Below are 22,637 nucleotides of genomic sequence, written 5' to 3'. Positions count from 1 at the left end.
CTCCGCCCCGGCCCCGGCCCCTCCCCCCCACCCCGCACTGCTCCGCACTCCCCCCCGCGCTCCGCCCCGGTCCCCGCCCCCGCGCACTGCTCCGCACTCGCCCCCCCGCGCGCTCCGCCCCGTCCCCCGCCCCCCCGCACGGCTCCGCACTTCCTCCCCCCCCGCGCTCCGCCCCGGCCCCGGCCCCTCCCCCCCGCACGGCTCCGCACTCCCTCCCCCCGCGCTCCGCCTCCACGCGCGGGGCGCGCCCCGACACCCGAAGGGCCGGGCGGCGGCGCGGCGGGGCGGTGCTCTCGGCTCGGGTTTCGGCCCGCCCCCGGCGCCGGCGTGACCCCTCCTTGGGCGCGGGCGGGCCGGGCCCAGCTGGCCGGCGCCCCGCCCCCGGCCCGGCGCTCCGGGCGCTATAAGAGGGCGGCGGCCGTGGGGCGCCCTGCGCGGGGCCGGGAGCGCGATGGTCAGCCGCCGAGGCGCGGCAAGATGCTGGATGGGCCCCTGCTGGCGCGCTGGCTGGCCGCGGCCTTCGCGCTGACGCTGCTGCTTGCCGCGCTGCGCCCCTCGGCCGCCTACTTCGGGTAGGTGCCTCGGCGGCCCGGCGGGCAGGCAGGCGGGCGGGCGCGCGGGGACGGGGACGCGGCCGGGGCGCGAGGCGGGAGGCCCAGGTGCGCGGGCCGGGCGGCTGGCGGTGGCCAACGCGTGGCCGGGCGCTGTTTGTTTGCGGCGTGCGCGTTGCTCGGTCAGCGAGGCAGTGTCCTCGCGGCGCCGCGTGGGGAGATGGGCCGGCGTGCCCTACGGGCTGGCACGGGGCCGCGGTCCTCCGTGACCCCGGAGTCGTCGTCGCCGCGACGCACCCGTGCGCCGGCCTCCCTGGAGCACGGGGACCAAGCCTGGTCCTGGCCTCGCGTTAGGCCGCCGGGTTCTGGTGGAATGGCTGTAGCCTCTCCTGGCCCCTGCCCATCCACCCCCCTTGCAGCTCCCCCCTCCTTTCTCTCCTCGAGAAGTTAATTTAACAACAACAAAAAAATACGTACAAAATCCAGATGTTCCTTGCACGGAGCCCCAAAGGGGAAAAAAAATCTCTCCAAGCTGGAGGAATTTATTTTTCTTGCGCTTTGCTTCTTACGCCCGCTCGGCCCGGCCCGCGGGAGCGCTTCAGTGGGACTGGCCGGGTGCGAAGGGCTGGGCCGTGACGCCGCCCGCGCTGTCTCGGGGTCGCTGCCCCACGCTGCCCCGCAGCAGCCCTGTGCGTGGTTTCGGCGCGCCGCCCTCCGCCGGTCTCTCCTGCCCTACCTCGCCTCCGTCTCCCACATCTGGGATGCCCAGCCCGGAGACCTGGGGGGACCCTCCCTCGCTGTGCCACGCAGATGGGCACCCCGAGGTCTGGGCTGGCACCGCGCGAACAGCCCTCTGGGGCCCTCAGCCTCCGCTCCTGCCGCCCGGCGCTGCCCCGGAGCCTCGGCCCACCCTCGCGCCCTGGCCCCTGCCCAGGGCGCCCCTTGGCGGCTCCTGGCTGCCGCCCTCTGCCCGTCACCTGTTCCCTAGCCCAGGGCCCGGGCGCCGTCGCGCGGCCGCTGGCCAGCAGAGGGCCCCGTTGGTCCAGAAATGTGGCACGGCCAGGGCGGGGAGAGGCCACTGGGCGAGGAGCCCTGCAGGTGTATCCTGTTCTCAAAGAAAATAAAATATTTTCATGGGAAACTTTCCCTTTGTGTTTTTCTTTCCCCCCTTTCTCCTTCTGTTCCTTTCTCTTGGGTCATCTTCCAGGGTCAGCTCCGTGTCTCCTTCCCCTGGAGACCCCACCCGCCAGCCCTCTCCTGGCTGCGGCAGTGGGCCCGGCCCTGCTTAGGGCCTGGGCTGTGCAGGGGCTGGCACGCCCCTGCACGCCATCTGTGCAGCCTTGCCTCGCCCTCGCGGGCAGAGGGAGGGTCAGAGGATGGCCGTCTGGCCGCAGGTCCACGGTGAGTCACGGCAGCCCGGCAGCCAGCTGTGCCTTCCCGCTCTGCCGCCGGCCCGGCCTCGGGTCTGCTTACTAGGCTTCAGACACACCCTACGCTTGTCTGCAGCATGTCTGCTGCCAGCCCTGCTGCCTGTGTGGAGGGGAGGTGGGGGTCTTGGGTCCTGGCTTCTGGCCCCCCACCCCCCACCCCCACTGCAGGCAGCACGGCACTCAGCACCTCTGGGGAACTCGCTGAGCTCTGTGGGCGTGTGGGGGGCACGCAGGGAGGGCTTGCTGTCCCTGGGCCTTCTCTGGCTGGTCCCCTTGCCCAGCGCCTTGTCTCCAGGGGGCGGTCCCATGGAGAGCATGGGTGGCAGACGTGCTGCTCTGGGGACAGCTGGCTCTGCTGGGGCCCCTGCCATCCCCCGGGCTCCTGGCAGGAGAGCTGGGTTCTGTGTGATGGACAGACGTTCTGGAGCAGGGGCAGGCCTGGTGCCAGCTGGAGGGAGAGGAGGAAAGGGTGCTGGTGCTAGAGGGGTCTGTACCCCTGGGCTCCTTGGGAAGTGATTCCCTGATTCCTGAGGAGGGGGCAGGACATGCTGTGGTCTATTCAATACACGGAGGCCCAGGCTTTCTGGTCAGCAGTGACTTGCTGGGCCCCGGTCTGGGGCCTGTGGTCCTGGCCCAGTGATGTGGCAGGAGCTGGAAGACTGGGGGGAGCAGAGGCCCAAGGTGGGCAGGGCAGGGCAGGGGCTTCCCCCCAGCCTGGTGTGGAGACGGAGCAGGAGGAAGGAGCAGGGATTCAGGCTTTCCTCCTCCCTTCCCCCTCTCTGTAAGCTCTGCCTGGCACGAAGGCTTGCAAGCAGGCAGGGCAGCTCCAGTTACAGCCCAGAAACCGAGAGAGGCTGGCCTGGGGTGGGGTGGGGGGTGTCACGTGGGCAGCAAGAGCCCTCCCTGCCCCCTCCCCGAGGCTGCAACCCAAGCCACCCTGCTCCTGTTGCCCTGTCCGCCTCTGGCTGCTAGGCAGGACCCGCCAGGCTGCTCCCTGGCCATGGGGACGGGGTTCTTCTCTCTTCCTCCATGGCCTGGCCCTGCTTCTTGGTGGTGTGATTAGCAGGTGGCGTTTCCATCTGGTTCTCCAGGGGCCTAGACAGCCTGGTCCGGTGCCCTCCTGGAAGGGGGTGTGTGCCTGGCTCCCAGCAGAAAGGGGCCAGTCCCGGGTCTCCTGGTGAGTTTGGGAAACAGGCTCAGAGTCCCACCTCCCCATTCCCTGTGGACCTGGGTGGGCTGAAAGCTCCGCCTGCACCCAGCCCTGCCCCTGGTGTTACAGATAAGAGGATGGAGCTGAGGGGTGTCCTGTGTCTGCTGAAGATCCATGCAGGAAGGGATGCCCTCTGACCTAGGCTGAGGCGCTCTGCTGTCCCCGCCTAGCATGGAGCCAGGGGCTGGGTCCAGCAGAGAGGGTGCCATGCTGCCCTTTCTTAGAGATCCCTAGGGTGCCAAGCCTGCACCCGTGGAGACCCCTTGCCCCCGTGGAGCTGCCTCGGGCTTCTACGGTGGGTAATCCTCAGGGAACTAGTAAAGGCTCCCATGGACCCTCTCAGGGTTGGTGCTGGTACCCTGCATTCTATGAGACACCTTGGCTGGCTGGCTTGCGGGCAGCAGGACCCCACTGGGAGGTCTGTGCAGAGGAGGGCGTGCGAGGCACGGTCCTGGGGGTTCTCACGCTGGCCGGCCGTTGGTGCATAGGGGTGCTCAGAGCCTGTCTGAAAGGCAGTTGAGGGGCTCAGGGGCCAGCCGGGGTTTCTGCGATGGAAACACAGCTCACATCCTGTAAACCCACCCCGTGAGAGCATGCAGCTTGGTGGTTTCTGGTACATCTACAAGGCTGTGCGGCCGGCACCTCTATCTAATTCCAGAGTGTTCCATCACCCCAGAAACCTCATATCCTGTCCCCGCCCCTGCCCCCCACCCCTGGCAACCGCTAATCCACGTTCTGTCTCTGGATTTGCCTGTTCTGGACATTTTACATAAGTGGAATCATACAGCATGTGGCCTTTGTGTCTGGCTTATTTCACCAAACAATCCATTCTCAGGATTCATCCACGGTGTGGTGTAAACTTGTGCTTGGTTCCCTCTGTGGCCAGATTATTATCGGTCGTGTGGACGCTCCACAGTCTTGTTCTTCCGTGCTCCTGTTGTGGGCACCCGGGGGGCTGGCCCCTTTCTGCTCTCATCCCGCTGCCGTGAGAGGCTTGCAGTTCTGCCTGGTGTGTGCTTCGAGGTGGGAGTGCGGATCCGGGGTGACTGTTTGGAGGAGCTGCTCTACTGGTTTGGCTGTGCCATCTTATGCTCCCAGTAGCAATGCAGAGGAGGGCCAGTATCTCCACACACTCACCAGTTCTAGTTATTTCTGTTATTTTTGTTGTTCTGTTTTGCTTTTTATTCTAGTCATCCCAGGGGATGTGGGGTGGTATCTTTGGTTTGTACGTTTGGTTTGGTTTGGGGCTTTGGTTTGTATGTCCCTGATGTCTGGCACCATGAGCATCCTTCGTGGGCATGCGGGTTGTCTGTATGTCCTCTTTGGAGGAATCTCAACTCACTTCCTTTGCCCCGCTCTAGGCAAGGTTGTGGATCTTTGTCGTTGATTTTTAAGAACTCTTTATATATCTGCATATATTATTGGGCAGAGGACAACCTGAACCAGGAGCTGGCACGCCGTCTCTCACCCATGTGTGCAGAAGCTGCTCGCGTGGGCCTCCACCAGGGATCATTATCCTGCTTGGCCGCCAGCGTGGCTGGGTGGTGCACATGACCATCTGTTTGCTATAGCCTGGTCTGGGGGCCCAGCCAAGGGTTCTGAGGATGTGCCCAGGAGGCTGCCCTGGTCCTGCTCTCCAGCACTGCTGTGCATGTGGGGTCAGCACCAGGGGGCAGGGGCCAGGGGGCAGGGGCACCCCTCTGCAGGAGCCTGGGGCCCAGCTGGGAATCTTGTGTGGTCAATGCCTGCTGCCTGCCTGGAGACGGTGTGTGCAGCAGGTCCCTGGAGGAGGGAGGAGAGGGAAGGGCTGGGGCAGGAGGAGGGAGCCCCCTGTAGAGCTAAGAGGCTGCTCACTAGGCCTGTGGTGGGCCAGGTGCTCGAGGTCACCTGTGGGGGGAGCCAGCCTCCCGTGGCAGAGAAGGGCGGTGGGCAGCCGGGGAGGTGTCCTGGTTATCTCAGGCGGTGGGAGCCGTGTAAGCAGCAGGCAGGACAGGTGTGCCCGGAGCAGCTGTGCAAGGCCTCAGGTCTAGCGTCGGTGGGGAGGTCCTGCAGAGGGGGGCCCGCAGAGGGGGGCGTGCAGAGGGGGGTCTGAGGTGGGAGCTGAGTAGGGACCCACACAAGGGGCCACAGGGAATGTGTGAGGACCCTCGGGAGTGGCCCTGTGGGTGAGGGGGACGTGGGGAGGGGATGTGGCTCTGGGGAAGAGGGGATGCAGGGCAGTGGGCGGGGGAGCGGGACCCTGGGGCAGGAGCAGGCATGGGGAGGCAGGTGGATGGAGCAAGTAGGCAGGGGTGGGGATGCAGCCCCGGATCCTCTCTGTTCTCCACAGTCTGTCCCTTCCTGTCTTGTCCGGGCCAGTTTGCTCTGCGGGCTCTGTGCCCCCACCCCCCGCCCCAGCACAGAGGCAGTAGAGGCAGGTGCTGAGCGCCAGCCCAGGCCTCGTGGCCAGCCTGAGGTGAGAAGGAAGCCATGGCCACCTGGCCCCCCGCAGCTGTGGGAGCAGATGTCCTGCCACAGCCGGCAGCCGTCTGGACGGGGGGACAGCTGGCCTAATCTCACCCCCATCCTTGCCACTGTGTTGGGGGCACTTGTGGGACCCTGCCTGGGCTGGGTGTCAAGGACAGTCAGAGAAGTGAGTGGGTAGTTTCACTCCTGGGAAGAATGCACACCTACGATTGCCCTGGGGCCATCGGACCTGGATGGACGCAGGAGATGAGCTGATCAGGGGCCTGGGTTGGTTTCCTGGACACAGAAAGAGGACACCTGTCAGCAGAGCCGGCCCCCACCCCCGTCCAGGCTTGCAGGGCTGCAGGCTCCTTTGTGTATTGTGCCCTGGGCGGTAGGGCCGCCCCTGCCATACCCGCGCTGCCCCCGGGGGGGGCCGAGAGGGCGAGAGGCCTGGGCCCCCCTGCAAGTGTCCTCTGGCAGCGGGTGGCCTCCGCTGCTCCAGGGTCGGCCTTAGCTGTCGCCTCCTCCAGGAAGCCAGCCAGAGCCTGGCAGGGTCGCCCCTGGCCTGCGGGGCTGTTCTCTGGGCTGCCCTGGAGAGCAGGGCTCTGTGCTCAGAGCCGCAGCGCACCCCCCCCCCCCCGGCCCTGTGTCCCCCGCGGCACCCACACTACCCTCCCTCTGGCGCCGCAGACCCAGACCCAGCCGTCAGATGCGGGCATCGTGGGCCCCTGGAGCCCCGGGGGGGCGGAGTGTATGTGTCTTGGGGCCCAGGGTATCCCCTGGGCTGGGTGGGAGGTGGGGGCCAAGCTGCGAGGCAGGGGCCTCCACGGGAGGGCAGCGCCGACCTGGGTGGCGGGGGCCGCCCGGCTCCGTGACCCGTGGGCCCGGCCCGCCGTCCTCCGCTGCCCCTCCCGGCGCGGTTCCTGGCTGGCCCAGCGCCTCTGGCCGCAGGAGGAAACCCGGCCGCCCAGCTGGCAGGCCCAGCATCTCGAGGCCGGCAGCCGGACGAGAGAATGGAAAAACGCAAGCCTCAAGCTGCGTTTGTTTTTCTTAGCGATACCTGAGGTAGACGCGGCCAGGGAAGTGGTCTGGCTGGGCAGGGGGGAGGCCCCCAGGGGCGCCCAGACCTGCGCGCGTCACGGCCGGCCCCCTCCTGGCCTGCGGAGCCGCAGCAGCCACCCAGCACCACCACCAGCCCCCGGGGCAGGACATCCCTCGGGGCTGGGCTGCCCCGGTGTCCCCCTCGGGGCTGGGCACGTGAGAGGTCAGCTCTGGGCAGCAAGGGGGTCGCGGAGGTGACACCGTGGAGGCGGCACCACTGGCAGCTTTCCCAGGACCTGTGCCAGGTCCTGCCTGTCCCTTCTGTCACAGCTCGTTGGGCTCCTGTTGTTGTGAGGCCTGGGCCGGGGTGATGGGGGTGTCCTGGCTGCTTCCCGCCTCTGCCCTCTGCTGTCCTGGGGGTGCTGTTGGCCCCAGGGGTGCCAAGCGTGTGCAGGGACGTTTCTGTGGGGCTCAGGGGCAGCAGGCCTTGTGCAGTGCCGTTTGCCAGGTGTGGCCGAGGCCTGTGTCTGCCAGCCGACCCCCAGCCCAACCCAAGCCAGGAGCTACCCTGGAGCATCCATGCTGCCCACCCAGGATGCCTGCATGGACGCGGGGCCCTGGAATGTGGGGCCCTGCAGCTCTCGCAGCTGACGGTGGTGACAGCTGTCACAGACACAAGGGTGCTCGGCCTGTCCGCCCAGAGCGCACGAGTGGCCTGTCGGCCGGGGCCGTCCTCCTGCCCTGCTTGCCGTGGCCGGTGTCCTCTGCCACCTCCTTGTCTATCAGGGCCCCAGATGGCAGTGGAGCCTGCCGGGAGCACCTGGGGTCCGGGGATGTCTGCACCCACCCCGCCCCACCCCCTCGACCTACGTGCTTGGGCAGGAAACTGGGCAGGACGGCGTCAGGCAGCAGGCCTCAGGAGGACGGAGGGTTAATCTCAGAACCAGTTTCTCAGCATTGGAATTTGTTTTGAATTTGATTCACACAGAAATTAAACGCCGTCTGGTGGGGCTGAGGTTTCCTTGGCAGGGTGCTGTGGCTTCTGGAACTCCGGCCTCTTCTCCCTCTGCCCAGCCCAGGGAGCTGGGTTTGTGGGCAGGGTGGCCCTTGGGGTGGCTTGGCCTGTTGGCAGGAGGAAGGGCCGTTGAAATCCGCTCCCACTGTGGAGTGGGAAGGAGCAAGCGCTTTGGGGACCAGGCTCCCAGGCTTCTGCCTGAGGACGAGGGCCTCCCAGCCCCTCGCCAGCACTGCCAGTCCAGCCACCTCACTGCCTTTGGGGGCAGATTTGGGACAGTATGTGACCAGCTAGGTGCTTGGAGGGGCGGCCCCGTCCCTAGGCCACTGAACAGTCTGAGGCCTGGCCTGTGGAGGGGGATGGGCCCCAGACTTGGCTGTATCTGTCCTGGGTTCTTTTCACTCCTGGTGGGACTGGGCTGGGCTGGGCGTTCCTCTGAGCTGCTCTGGGCTGGTCAGGAGGATGGGCCTTCAGCAGCACAGAACCTTGTCCAGCGTGACCTTCTCTCAAGAGCCTTTTCTCAGTTACATCCACAGAGGTCCTCGTTCCAAACAGGGTACATTCCAAGCTTCCAGAGGGTGTGAATGTGGGGACCTGTGTCTTCTGCTGCTGGCATATGGTGACCAACATGGGTCGAGGTAGCTGGGCGTGCATGCATGGAGAAGCCTCTGTGCGCCCCACGAAGTGTGGCAGCAGCCCTATGAGCCTGGCCTCACAGGCTCGGTGGATGCTCTCCATGTGCTTTGAGTGAGATAAGCTTGGAATTTCTTTCTTTTTTCTTTTCTTTTCTTTTCTTTTTTTTTCTTTTCTTTTCTTTTCTTTTCTTTTCTTTTCTTTTCTTTTCTTTTCTTTTCTTTTCTTTTCTTTTCTTTTCTTTTCTTTTCTATTTTTTTTTTTAAGCTTGGAATTTCTATAAGGAATAAAAGACCACAAAAACTAACCCTGCAGGTTTGGAAAACCAAATGGAATTGGGGGGTGGGGGAGATGTGATCTGTCGATTGATTTGAAAGCAGATTAGAAATAGCTGAAGGGAATAGCTGAGGTTGGAAGGTGGGGCAGGAGAGGTTGCACCGAGTATGGCCCGTGGAGGTTGGGAGGGGCCGTGGCCCCGGGGGTCCCCTCAGTGTCCCTGCAGGCCAGATGCCAGACTCGGGCTGGTGGACAGAGGTCCTGTCTGAAGAGAATGGCCTGGGATTTTCCGAAATTCTCAGAATTTGTTAGGGTCACTACAGGATTCGGGAGGCCCCAAGGAGTCTCAAGCAGAAAATGCAAAAATCATACCAGAACATAAGGAACTGGAAATGCAAAATTCCCAAGATGAAGAGCTACCTGGGAAAACAGATGCAGATAAGGTCTCACGAGCTGCGGAGGAGAAGGTGCACAGGGGCTGTGCGGACTGCTACCTCCTGGGGCGTCCGAGGGAGGTGTTTTCGAACAAGTACAAGCTACCCTGGGGACGAGGATGCTGTACAGGAGCGAGGATGCCCAGGACTGGGTATGTGGGTGCTGAACAGCATCTCGTCGGGTCCTAACAGTGGAGTGCATGATGGCACACATTTTGGGGAGCCTGCTGGCCTGTGTCCTCAGGCCTGGAGTTGCCGCCAGACGTGGGTGAGCCACAGACGGGTGTCCATGTGCAGCAGACATGAAAGTAATGGGAATGTGAAACTTCAGATTGCGGGGGCAGATGGACTGAAACACCACAGGGCAGGCAGAAAGAGAAACAAGAGAAACAATAGGTGTGGCCAGTGGAAAAGGTAAGCGACAGCCCCAGCACCCAGTACAGGACATGCCCCAGCTGCAAGGAGAGAGGATCGGGGTTGTAGCGGGCTCCTCAGTCTTATCGCGGGCTCGTGGGCGACACAGATGTAAGCACAGGGCACTTGGGAGGATGGAGAGAGGACACACCAACTCAGTGGACCTTAGGGAGAGAGTGGAACTATAGGAGGGACAGAGAAGCAGTGGGCGCCACAATCCAGGCTCTACATGGTGACCTGGACTCTGCACAATGACTGGGGCTGTGACCCAGGCTCTGCATGGTAACCCAAGCTCTGCACAGTGACTGGAGCTGTGACTCAGGCTCTGCATGGTGACCCAAGCGGTGACCCAGGCTCTGCAAGGTGACTCGGGCTATTGTTTATGCTCTGTAAAGTGACCCAGGCTGTGACCTACGCTCTGCATGATGACCCACGTTGTCACCCAGGTTCTATACAGTGACCTGAGCTGTGACCTACGCTCTGCATGGTGACCTGAGTTGTGATTGAGGCTAAACTATCTCCAGGCTGTGGCCCAGGCTCACACAGTGACTCGGGCTGTGACCCAGGCTCTGCACAATGGCCCAGGTTGTGACCCAGGCTCTGCATGGTGACCTGAGGTGTGACTCAGCCTCTGCATGGTGACCTGAGTTGTGATTGAGGCTGAACACTATCTCCAGGCTGTGGCCCAGGCTCACACGGTGACTCGGGCTATGACCCAGGATCTGCACAATGGCCCAGGTTGTGACCGAGGCTCTGCATGGTGACCTGAGGTGTGACCCAGGCTCTGCATGGTGACCTGAGCTGTGATTGAGGCTCTACACAGTTTCCAGGCTGTGACCCAGGCTCTACAGGGTGGTCTGACTGTGATGCAGGTGTAGTAGTTGCTGAAATGCATATTTAAGAAGTGGAGAAGCCTGGAAACACTCAGCAAGCATCGGTCCCGGATTTAAGGAAAGGAACAGTAAGCTACACCTGAAGAACGCAGACGCAGTGCAGAAATGCACACGTGACACCTGTGCATCTAAGATGAGGAAATCACTCTCTGGGAAGATGTGATGAGTCAGATGCAGTGGAGACACTCAGAGCACTCCTCTACCAGGAAGTCCCCCAGATTCTGCAGACAGAAGAGGGATGCCGGACACTTAGATGCCAGTGCGGCTGCAGGTTCTGAGGAAACGCAGAAAACTGGGGACGAAACGTCTGGACAGGCAAACCCACCAAATGGATTAGTGGGCGGCAGAGGTGGGGGCCGCAGCAGTGCCTTTCTTTGTGAGACTGTGAAATGCCCTGCAGTCGACCTGGAGGTGTTTGCACACATCTGGGAATGTGTGCAAGACCCTGATTCCGAGACCTCAGGTGAGTGATTTTATGGCATGTGAATCATACCTCTGCAAAGCTGATTGGAAAAGAGAAAAGTACTTGGATCAAGATCTTTTCATCCAGCAGAGGTCAGGCCACGTGGCTTCGCAGCAAGTCCTACCAAACAGTTAGGACAACATGATGCTAGTCTGACCTGTCTTCCAGCAAAGTTATAGAGCGAATTCTTGCTGAGGTGCGGAAACCTGGAAACCTGGCAGGATGAGTGTGGAAGAGAAAATTAGAAATGCAGATGCAGGGGCCTAGACACAGCATCCTGGGACAGCAGCTAGGGTGTGAGGGAGGCCAAGGCACCCCGCTGTCACTCCGGGAGAGCAGGGAGTGGCTGGTTTAAACAGATGACAGCACAGGAGTCACATGCCCGCAGGGGCAGGGGCTACCTCTGATGACCCTTAACATCCATTGGTGAGTTTTGAAAAGCTTGGAGCAGACGTAAAGTGGGGGGAACTTCTTTAGCCTAGAGGCAGCCTCGAACCACATGCTCGTGGTTGAAACGGCCAGAGCTTCCCATGAGGACCAGGACTCAGGCAAGGATGCTGTGGCTGCCCGTGATGTCTCAGACCCTCGGGCAGGATGGCGGTGTGTCTGCGGCGATGGTGTTCCGGCCAGGTGAGCACTGTGATGCTCCGGCTCTGGCCTCTGGTGCTCCGTCACCTGCAGGGCCTCTGCACCTCCCGGGGTTGGGTCTGGGTGGCAGGGACGCAGGTTTCGGCATGTGGTACAGGTGAGCAAGGGCGAGGTTCCCTGCATCCTGGCCCCGGAGCCCGTGTCTCTCTCTCACGCAGGGCACACCTCCCTGCCAGCACGAGGAACCATCGAGGCGCTGGGCCCCACGGAGCAGTGGGCAGATTGTGCACCGTGGTGCTCAAAGCCCTCATGGAGCAGGAAGGCAGCAAGGGTCCCTGGGATGGAAAGAGAAAGCCAGCAGCCTCGTCTGTCTGCAGACTGCATGACAGGACACAGCCTCTGGATGCTGTTGGAGGCGAATCCCCACACGGTGGGCGCACAGGAGGCCAGCTCACGTCGGCTCAGCTGCATGTCCCGCTCCTGGTCAGGAACCGACCAGCACAGGGCCCGTACCTGTCACATGGTGTGGGGCTGCTGCTCAGCCTCCTGGCCCAGCACGGGCAGAGGGCAGCCAGCTGGGGTGGGGTCAGGGTGAGCAGCTGGGCAGGGCCTGAGCTGTGCCAGGGGCCTGGGGCACCATTGGGGCTGGACCAAGCAGCATCAGATCACAGGCCCTGTAGGTGGAGGCTGGCCTGCGGGGCTGCATGTGGAGCATTGCTGGTTTGCATGGGCCCCCGCCGTCCCTTGCACATGTGACAAGCTCTCGGGGATGGAAGCGAGCTGCTGCTGCCCGGGGCCTCCTGTGTTCTGGGCCGACTCCTGCCCTGGGCCCCCTGGTGCAGCAGGTTGTGGCTTCCTGGTACCTGCCAAGCTCCACGGTATGGATAGCCCCATTGTTCAGCCAGCTGTGGGCCTCGCGGTGTGACACGGCGCTCCCAGGGTCGTGTCATGGCAGGCGTGGGTTTCAAGTATGTGACATGAGTGTGCATGCTTTTTCGACCTACATCTGGAGCCTGTAATTCTGGAGACAGACCTGGGGGGCCTGTGTCCAGACTCCCAGCCTGCAGGACTGAGCCCCCACCGTGTCCCAACTGTCCTGATCTCTGTACCTCCAAGGATGCATCTGTGGTGTTTCTGAGTCGGGTGGAGCCTCTTGTAAGTTTTACGAGATGTGTTCCCTCTCCTTAAGCTCCGTGCTTCTATCTCATGTCCACTCGCCACCGGCTCCTTTTGTTGCTGCTCCACAGGCAAGTCCGCATGCACCTGCACACACGGAGGACGCTGGCTCCTGTGCCCATGTATCCCCTGAGACATGTCTTCTGGTTTTTGGACTCTGCAGCCCTTTGCTGGGCACAGGTTCCTGTCCTTTTGGAGGCACAGGAACTCACTGCATTTTTAAGGGCCATGTGGATGCAGGCCAGCCCCAGGGGAGCCCTGGCCTCAGCCCTGTGGGCCATGTGGACACAGCACTTCCAGGTGGGCTGGGGGTGGTGTCACCCACCATCTCACTGCCTCTCCTCATCCACACCCACGGCTGCCCTTCCCAACACAGCCCCAGGTACTCTGGGGATGGCCTTGCCATAGTTGGTCTGTTTGGACCCAGGATGTCTTGGCACCAGCCTGGAGCTGGTTAATCTTGGAGAATCCAGTCTGGGGGACATGCAGGTTGCAGGCCACAGCTCTCTGATGTGTGGTGGCGTGCCGTCGTGGGCACAGCTGTTGACATTCCTGTCTGGGGACCAGTCGCCACCGTGTGAGCTGCCTTTGTGTGGGGAGTGGCTCTTCCAGCCCCTGGCGTGGCATCGTCAGGCTCCTGCATGCCCCTGGCCCAGCTTGGCAGCTGTCCTTGTGTTTGGGGCTGTCTGAGCTCCGGCATGAGGCCTGGGAGTGTAGGAGCCGCCCAATGTCCACCCCTACACATACCCATGTCTTTGGGCGTGAAGCCCTAACCCAGGATGTGTCGCTGCCTCCTCCCTGTCCTGTGGCTCATCCAGCACGGTGTCCTAGCTCCGGGCTCACACGTACCTTCTCCCCAAAGGCCTTGCTGCCCATGTGAGGCCTGTCTGTGCTCTGGGATCCTGTTGGGCTTCTCATCGGCTCACATCCACACTGGTCACTGTGCACCAGTGGGCCCTCCTGGCCCAGAGTGTCCCCAGGCACGTGCCCTGCAGCGTCTGTATGGACTCAGGCTCGTAGGAATATGCTTTGGGTTCTGCTCGGCAGCGCCCTTGTCCATGGGGCCAGTTGGAACTCTCCGCTCGTGCCCACGAGCTCTCTGGTGCTGGCTGGCTTGGAGCACCATGGGGAAGAGGGCCAAAGTCTGGGGTGGCTGTTCTCAGGAAGCCGCCAGCCACCAGTGTGAAGAGGGTGGTGGGGTTGGTTCTTTCCCCTCCGGGTGCATCACTGGCCTCAGGCCCTGCTTTCGTAGCTTCACCCTGCAGGCTGTGTGCGCAGAGCTGCCTATCTGCCACCTGACCGCCTGCTCCCCTCTGCACCCTAGGCCCAGACCATCTGCAGTGGCATCCCCGCAGCCTTGCCCTGCTCCTGCCTGGGCTTTAGCACCCTGGCCTCCTGTCCACAGGGAGCTGACCAGAAAGGCAAGACAGGTGCTGCTCCTTCAGGGGCCTGGGTCCGGGACCCTTGGAGCAGGGATGGGCTCTACCCTGCATAAGCCCTGCCCTTGGCAGAGTAGGTGTGGATCCGCCTCAAAACACACACCCCAAGCCCCCGCAGCAGGCAGGGTCAAGGAGAGGCCACACAGGGGGATGTGAAGGGCAAGGGGGAAGGCTGGGGCTTTGGAAGCCAGGACCTTAGGCTGTTCCCAGGGAGCCTGGCCTCCAGTATCAAGGCTGGGGTCTGCTACAAGGCCTGCCCGGATCCCTTCTCTGCAGAAAGCTGCTGGGAGCCAACCCAGTGGCCACCATGCCCTTGAGGGGGCTTTCGAGTGGCAGCAGGAAGAGGGATGGAGCAAAGTGTCGGATTAAGTGTCTGGGGATGCCTGGCACCCCTGGCTCCTCTGGGCTGGTTGGCTGGGGTGGGGAGGCTTGTTTCCTGTGATGTGCATGTGGGGAGGGTCTAAGCCCCACCCACATCTGGTTGGGCACTCCCCCCCCACCTTGTCCTGAGGACTAAGGGTCTGGCAGATGCTGGGCAATGGTGTGTGAGGACACAAACCTCTGGGTCGGAGCCCAGAGCAGGCATGAGGTCCGAACTGGTCCGTCCCTGGGTGAAGCATATGAAATGGGGGTTGGGGAAAGCCTAAGAACTGGTGGTTGACCCTCAAGGTCTGGACCTTAGCTCAGATGAGAGATGTGGAGCTGCAGGAGAACCAGGAACCAGCCTGGGTTCTGCCGGGAGGTCCTCTGTGCCCAGGAGTTCCGGGAGACCCCACTGGGCCCTGCAGGGCCATCTGCAGAGGTGGCAAGTGGGCAGGGAGTAGCCCAGGGCCCTCTCCCAGAGGCTGCAGGCCGAGGGGCTGGGCCACCCCAGCTGGGGTCCTGGAGGAGTGCCTGCTCCGGCTGGGTAAGCACATGTGTCCATGTGGTCCCCCCTGGGCTCTGACACCCCTCCCTGCCCTGACCAGCTGTGCCCTCGGCACACATGCTGTGCTGGGCTGCCCTCCCCAGGTGTGGGTATGTGTGGTGATGCTCACCTCCAGAACGGCCCTCACCCCGGCCCCTCTGCACCCAGGCTGACTGGCAGCGAGCCCCTGACCATCCTCCCGCTGACCCTGGAGCCCGAGGCTGCAGCGCAGGCACACTACAAGGCCTGCGACCGACTGAAGCTGGAGCGCAAGCAGAGGCGCATGTGCCGCCGAGACCCAGGTGTGGCCGAGACGCTGGTGGAGGCGGTTAGCATGAGCGCCCTGGAGTGCCAGTACCAGTTCCGGTTCGAGCGCTGGAACTGTACTCTGGAGGGTCGCTACCGGGCCAGCCTGCTCAAGCGAGGTGAGTGCGCCATAGTGCCTGGCAGGCCTTCCAGCTGGGTCTGTGCCCCCGGGGCACCGCTCCTTCACCTGGTCCTAAAGCCCCCCCCCCCCCCCCCCCCAGTGGCTTAGGAAGCCTGGGTGCTTCACTTCCTACCGACCGCTCACTCCCTCGTGGCTCAGTCTTCACTTGATCACCCTTCCCTTCTGGTCCATCCGTCCATCCACCTGCAGTTCCTCCCTCCTTCTGAACTGCCAGTCTAGTCTCCAGCCCTGCCACCTGGTCCTGTCCCTGCCCCTTCCTTCCCACCTGCCCCTAACTCCTACCCTGCTCTCTTCCCACCCAGACCCTTGACTCGCCTTTCCTCTTGCCTTGCCCCTCCTTGGGGAAAACTTGCCCCAGGAGGCATATTTGGGTGCTTTGATGCAGCCTAAGGCAGCTCTGATGGCTCTGGCCACATGGTGGTGACCGGGGCCCAGCGGCTGGGCATGAGGTCCACCTGGTGCCGTGAGTAGAGAGCCTTCTTCCTTATGTCTCCCTTGGACTCTGATCTGAGCTTCTCAACAGCCTCCTTTAAAAACTGGGGACCTGAGACCCAGGGCAGGGCGGGGCTCACTGCCAGTCTGGTGGGTAGGTGACCTCGAAGGACGAAATTTCTGATCCCTGGGCAGAGCTGGGTCTCCAGGTGCTGTGAACTCTCTGTGTCCTCTTCCATCCAACCCCGGGGCAGAGGGAGCATGCCTCCTCCCTGCGGGCCTCCACGGCAGCCCAGGCAGGTACGCCCCTATCCAAGGCGATCATCAGCCAGGGTCCTTCCCATGGACCCTACCTGCGGCCAGGAGTCAGGGCTCCGGCCGGACTGCCCCGGCTTGGCTGTGCCTGGGCCACATGGGGGGTGCTCCCGCCGGCTCACCGGCCCTATCGTCCCTGCGCCACCCCCCGCACCCCGCAGGCTTCAAGGAGACTGCCTTCCTCTACGCCATCTCGTCTGCTGGCCTGACCCATGCGCTGGCCAAGGCGTGCAGCGCGGGCCGCATGGAGCGCTGCACCTGCGACGAGGCCCCGGACCTGGAGAACCGGGAGGCCTGGCAGTGGGGTGGCTGTGGGGACAACCTCAAGTACAGCAGCAAGTTCGTCAAGGAGTTCCTGGGCCGAAGGTCGAGCAAGGACCTGCGAGCGCGCGTGGACTTCCACAACAACCTCGTGGGTGTGAAGGCAAGCGGGGCGGGGCACGGCGGGGTGGGGCGGGGAGTCCACAGGACAGGGCGTCTGTGGGCAGCAGGCTGTCTGGGGCGGGCAGGGTGGGGGATCTGTGGGCGGGGCATCACTCGGGGCTGGGTGTCTGTGGGGCGGGGCATCTCTGGGGGCGGGGTGTCAGTGGGGCGGGGTGTCTGCGGGGCATGGGGGCGGGGTGGGGCATCCATGGGAATGGGCTGGGGCTGCTGCTTGGGGGTCAGTGCCAGCCTTGAGCTGCCAGCCGGGCCCTGGAGCCTCCCTGCCTGTCAGGCTCACTGTCTTCCGGGGATGCTAGGTGCCGCTGTGACCTCTCATGAGGTAGGGGGTCTGGGGGTGTTCTGGGGGCCGCTGGCTCCAGGCGGGTTGGACCTGGGGCTGCCTGGCTCAGCGCCATCCTCCACCCTCCTTGCAGCCCCTCAGTGCCAGAGGAGGCCTGGTGCCCATCACGAGGGCCATCCCCCCCATGTGGACAGAGCACCCCATCCCCATAGCCCCCACACACGTGGGACCACCAGACACCCCCTGAGGCTCTGTGGGGCTGTGGGATGGTCAGGGGCTCTGCGTGCTCAGCAGGCTGCCCCTGGGATGTGGAGCTCAGCCTTGGTTGGGGGGGGGCTGTAATTAGAGCCAGCCCTGCTCTGAGCCCTCTTTATTGAGAAACAAGAGTTCTGAGTCCTGTGCTTATTAAAGAATCAATTTCCCCTTTTCTCTTTGGAGCTGTGCCCCCCTTTGTGCCCTCCCGGGAGGGGCGGGAACAGATTAAATCCCTAAGGCGAGGCTCCTTTTCTTTTGCATTCTCTCTTTTGTAAGCTATTAATGAAAAGTCAGAATATGGAAAGTGCTCTATTAGCTCTGCTGGGCCAGGGAAGCAGCACTTTAATTAAATTTGTCCGAGTTTCTCAGCAAAGTGTCATTAAATGTGACTCTTCTATTGCCTGGCCAGAGGGCAGCTACGTTTCCTAATCCCCCTCAAGCCAGTGGGCCCTCCCTGGGGGGCAGCGTGGGAGCTCTGGCCTGGCTTGGGGATGGGGTGCCCTGGGGAGGGCCTCCCCTCTCTGCTGTCAGGGATCCCCGTGTGGGTGGTCAGACAGGAGGCCCCTCCGTGCAGCCCTGTGTGTGTGTACATGCGGGTACCGCTCCTCCTCTCTGGAGGATCTGATGGCCAGTCCTGCCAACTGGGCAAGTAACTCACTTGTCCTCCCTCCCTCCAGGAAGCAGGATGCTGAGACCAGACTGGGAGGTCCTGGTGGGGCGTTGGTAGTGAGGCTCCCCGGGTGGGGTGGCATGCTCAGCCCCTGCGGCGGGCAGCCCTGGATGCAGGGAGGGACTGTCCCCACCAAAGGCCTCTACTGTGGGGCCAGGTCCTGGATGTAAGGCATCTGTCCTAGGCCATCAGAGGCTTGGAGAGGGGAGGGATAGGCACATGAGCCAGGAGCCTGGGTGATGGGTAGTGATAATCCGCCAGGTTGGGCTGGGACCTGGGGGGGCCTGGGGGTCAGCTGTAGGGGCTGTTCACCCAGCCTCACAGTGTGGCCCTCATGCCCAGCTCCCCTCCCCCCCCACCAGGTAATCAAAGCCGGGGTGGAGACCACGTGTAAGTGCCATGGTGTGTCAGGCTCCTGCACCGTGCGGACATGCTGGCGGCAGCTGGCACCCTTCCATGAGGTGGGCAAGCGCCTGAAACACAAGTATGAGACGGCGCTCAAGGTGGGCAGCACCACCAACGAGGCCACTGGTGAGGCTGGTGCCATCTCGCCACCTCGGGGCCGGGCTACAGGGACAAGCGGCAGTGACCCGTTGCCCCGCACACCGGAGCTCGTGCACCTGGATGACTCGCCGAGCTTCTGCTTGGCCAGCCGCTTTTCCCCAGGCACCGCTGGCCGCAGGTGCCACCGGGAGAAGAACTGTGAGAGCATCTGCTGTGGGCGTGGCCACAACACGCAGAGCCGGGTGGTGACGCGGCCGTGCCAGTGCCAGGTGCGCTGGTGCTGCTATGTGGAGTGCAGGCAGTGTACCCAGCGTGAGGAGGTCTACACCTGCAAGAGCTGAGCCCCTCGGGTTGGGGCCCCCGGTACACCTGGCACATGGCGGCAGGAGCCTGGGGATGGGCTGGATGGACTGTCTCTGCCCCTCTGTCCCCCTTCTCCAAGACTGAGGGTGGGAGGTGGCCCTGGTGTGGCCCCGCATCCCTGTCCGCCCCCACCTCATGACCTGAGAGCGCTATACCATGCTTTCTAAGCTGTGTCCGTCCCTAAGAGGCCAGTTCCTGCAGAGTGGTGCCCCTCCCTGCTCTGGGCTCCCTCTGCCAAGCGAGCGGCAGGCACATCTTTGTGATCACATAGGTCCCCTGTGTGGCCGCCTGTGGGCTGTCCTGCTCCAGCACTGGCTTAGAGAGTCAAACCACTAGGAGAGAGACAGCCCAGCTGCCCGGGTGTGGGGGTCACTGCCATCCCCTCTGACATGGAGCGCTTCTCTCGGGAGTGATACCGGTGACTTTTAAATTATTTTTATTTAACTAATATATAATAATTATTTTTCCACCCCCACTCTGTCTCAGGCCTCAGCTTCCTCTACTCTGGAGGGAGCCTAGTCTGGAGGGTTCCTTCCCTCCCTCCCCCCAAGCCCCTCCTAACCTCTTTGCCTGATCTGCTTTGTCGTTTGAAACCACTAAATTGAGAGGGATGTTGCTGTTGTGTTTAAAATAGTAAAGCAGGTTGTATCCAGTAGCCCAAGCCAGCTGTCCCCAGGGACCCTACTCTGGGCAACTTTGGGCATGCATTCCTGCACTCCAGGCTCTTCTGCGTGGGGTTGGAGGCTGCAGGGGGCTGGGCAAAAGGGAAGGGGCCATTCCATAGCTTGCTTCTTGTTAGTGTTACTGTGGGAGGAGGCGGAGGTAAGGACGGGTGTGGACAGTGAGAATCTGGGGCTAGGATTTGGCAGAGGGTGGGCTGCTCTCCTTGGCCAGGCTGTTGTCTTTGCAGGGAAGGAAAGTGGATGGGCGACACTGACCTGGTTTGGTTTGAGTGTGTGTGCATGTGTGTGTGTATGCCTGCACGAGTGTGCATGAATGAGCACACGCGTGTGGGAAGCACGTGTGCATGAATGCGCCTGCATGTTTGTGCATGAGCACCTGCATGTGTCTGTGTTGCGTGTGTGCTTGTGAGCACGTATTATGTGTGTACACACATGAGAATGTGTGAGCCTATGTGTGTATCTGTGTGAGTGTACATGGGAGTACATGGGGGCTTGTATGAGCACAAACATATGTGCCGTGTGCATGTGTGAGAGCATGTGTGGTTGTGTGTCCATGTGCACATGTGATACGCATGCGTGCATGTGGGTGAACACGTGCCTACGTGTATCTGTGGTGTGTGCCTGTGCGCGCTGTGTTGGCACGGTCAGTGGTCAGCTGGGGCGACCTCACCTGCAGTCCTTCCTTAGGGTGGAGTGGCCCTTCCCCTGTTGGCATGAACTGCAGCCCTGGCTCCCAGGTCCTCCAGCTGTGGCTGTTTGGTGGCAGGGTGCAGTGTCCCCCAACCCCCAGCTGAGTGGCCGTGTCCCCGGGGGGACACAGTGCGAGGGTGCGGTGCAGACTTGGGAACTACTGAGTGAGGGGGTTCCCTGGAGTCCCATGGGCTCCAGGGAACCCTGGGGACTGTGTTTTTAAAAGGAAACCTATTTATGTGGCTGTGGGGCTCCGTCCCTGGTCATAGTGTAAATAGTAAAGTCTATTCTGTGGTTCAGAGAAGCTCCCCGTGAATACGTGCATCCTGAGGGGGGACATCATGAGGGGGACCGGGCCCAGCGCAGGTGCAGCCAGCCACGCCCATGACAAGACTGTAGCTCAGTCACTTCTGGGTCTGCAAAGGCAGCATGCCAGAGGAAGGAGATCGTTTTAACCAGATACCACATTTAGCTCTATGTCATAAATATAAAGTATTTTTTTAAACAAGGCAGGCTGGAAACGTCTGCTGGCTGGTGTGTTTATGTATAAATATATATCAGAATATCATGCTAAACAAAGAAGCAACTCCTCCCGATGGAGCCTCCCAGCTCACTTCTCTTCGGTGCAGGAGGGATCCTCTAGAAGAAGCTGTATTCTGGGGCCAGGCCTGGGCCCCTGGGTCAGCCTCTCTGGGAAGGGGAGGGGGCCACAGGCGGGAGCCATGCGGAGGGCCAGGCGGGTCCCGGCCACCTGCTCCCCGCTGGCCACTCAGACGGGGTCGCACCAGGTGCGGGCATTCACATGCGAGCTCTCATCTCTGCACCGAGTGCGTCTCTCTCTTGCGAGCCTAGCATTTCTCTACCTCATCTGTACAGCGATAGCATGTACTCGAGTGACTTGGAGAATGTATTTATTTAACGCTTTGTGTAATGGAACAGAAACCAAATGGACACTAAATAAATGTATTTTAAATTATAGCCCCATCTGAGTCTGCTCCCTTCAGAGGGGTTCTGGAAGGCCTGAGGGAGGAATGTGTGAGGGAGGGGGGTGGGGAGGAGGGCCTGGGGAGGAAGAGGATATGAGGGGGGGAAGGAGAGCCCGAGAGCCGGAGGGGGAGGAGGGTCTGAGTGGGGAGGAGGGTCTAATGAGGGAGGAGGGTCTAAAGGAGGAGGAAGGCCCCAGGGGGGAGGAAGGCCTGAGGGGAAGGAGGGTCTAACAGAGGAGGAGGGTCTGAGGGTGGAGGAGGGTCTGATGAAGGAGGAGGGTCTCGTGGAGGAGGAGTGGAGGAGGAGTGTGTGTGTGGGGAGGAGGTACAGGCTTAGGAGCAGGAGTTCCCTTGTGGGCAAGCAGCACGCAGCGGGCTGGGCTGCAGAGGTGGAGGTGTGCTGCACTGTCCTCAATGCAGAGGCTGTACCTCCCCTGTGCAGAGGTCCCAGCAGGGTCGGAGCTCTGTGCACCTGCTTACAGGTCAACGTGGTGCTGGGGCCCCTGGGGCTGTCCAGCTTGACCCCTGTCCTGGCACCCAGCCTCGCCTTCCAGGACTTTCAGGGAGGGCCATGTGAGCCTGGCCAGCCTTGTCGGCAGCCGTGGGCCTGGCCTGGCCATGTCTGCTTGTCTCCCTGGAGCCACTGTGTCCATGTCCAAGAGGGCTGTTGGCAACAGGCCTTCCTCTTGCACTCCTGAAGGCCCAAATACCAGACTGTGGGCTGGGTTTCACCCCTGGGGGCACGTCCTTCCCGCCTCCCCTCTCAGCTATGGGGACCCAGGCAGTCCTGGGCTCATGGGCTCCGCCCCAGCCTCTACTTACCCCTTCTAGCCTTACATCTGTTACGTACGGGACGCAGAACCTCGCTGACTATCCAGCATGCTTCTGTCTGGGGACCCTTGATCACATCTGTGAAGACCCCCATTTCAAAAAAAGATCACGTCCTGAGGTTAAAGTGGGTGATAGCTTGGTGGGTGGGGCAGCTCCACTGTGGGTACTGTGCTCTCCGCCAGGGTGGGGCTGGGCTGGGCCGGACAGAGCATGTGTCTTCCTCCTGGAACAGCCCTTTCCTCCTCACCTCAAGGCCTGTGTCCTTTGGGGGCTGATGAGGAGAGCCCTTGGGCTGTGGGGGGCAGCAGAAGGGTCGTGGCACCTCCCCCCACCCCCGTGGACGCCACCGCTGAGACAAAGGACACTTCTGGGGTCAGACCTCTGCCAGGCTGTGGCTGAGGCCCCTCTGCAGGGTGCTGGGCTCTGTAGGTGAGGTACGGGGTGATTGCTCAGCAGGGGGAGCTGGGGAACCCACAGGGCAGCAGTTGGTGGAAATCCAGGCCTCTCCCCACGCACTGACACTGGGGTGCAGGAAGGGGGCTCAGGCCTCTGCCCGTGGGCGGGAGGGGATGGTGAGTGGCCCAGCCACGGAACAGAAGGCCCAAATGGGGTTGTTCTTCCTGCAGCTGATAACAGCTCTGGTGCAGGCTGTGGGGGGGTGGGCTGGACAGTCAGAGGAAGGGGTCGCTGGGCTGGGTGGCCTAGACAGGCCTCAGAGGAAGGGGGCACTGGGCCGGGGGCTGGACAGGCAGAGGAAAGGAGGTGCTGGGGTGGGTGGGCTGGACAGGGCCACATAGCCTCCCGCACCGCTGACCTTC

At 62.3% G+C, this 22,637-nt stretch overlaps 1 protein-coding gene across 2 annotated transcripts; it reads left to right on the top strand.

The window, feature by feature from the left end:
* The first annotated feature begins 381 nt into the window (after positions 1-381).
* Positions 382-20,980, top strand: WNT9A (Wnt family member 9A). 2 transcript variants are annotated; one of them, XM_072784666.1, is made up of 4 exons: positions 382-572; positions 15,087-15,343; positions 16,275-16,537; positions 18,125-20,980. In XM_072784666.1, the coding sequence occupies exons 1-4, from the start codon at positions 478-480 to the stop codon at positions 18,605-18,607; spliced, it is 1,098 nt and encodes a 365-aa protein (XP_072640767.1). In that variant the 5' UTR covers positions 382-477; the 3' UTR covers positions 18,608-20,980. The 2 variants fall into 2 exon arrangements, with proteins under 2 accessions (XP_072640767.1, XP_072640768.1); XM_072784667.1 differs by lacking the exon at positions 382-572 and adding an exon at positions 6,602-6,704.
* The last annotated feature ends 1,657 nt before the right edge of the window (positions 20,981-22,637 follow it).

The sequence above is a fragment of the Canis lupus genome, chromosome 18 (genome assembly GCF_048164855.1).
Source record: "Canis lupus baileyi chromosome 18, mCanLup2.hap1, whole genome shotgun sequence".
NCBI lineage: Eukaryota > Metazoa > Chordata > Mammalia > Carnivora > Canidae > Canis > Canis lupus.
Note: the sequence above shows the minus strand (reverse complement) of the source record. Positions and strands in the feature narration are given on the sequence as shown.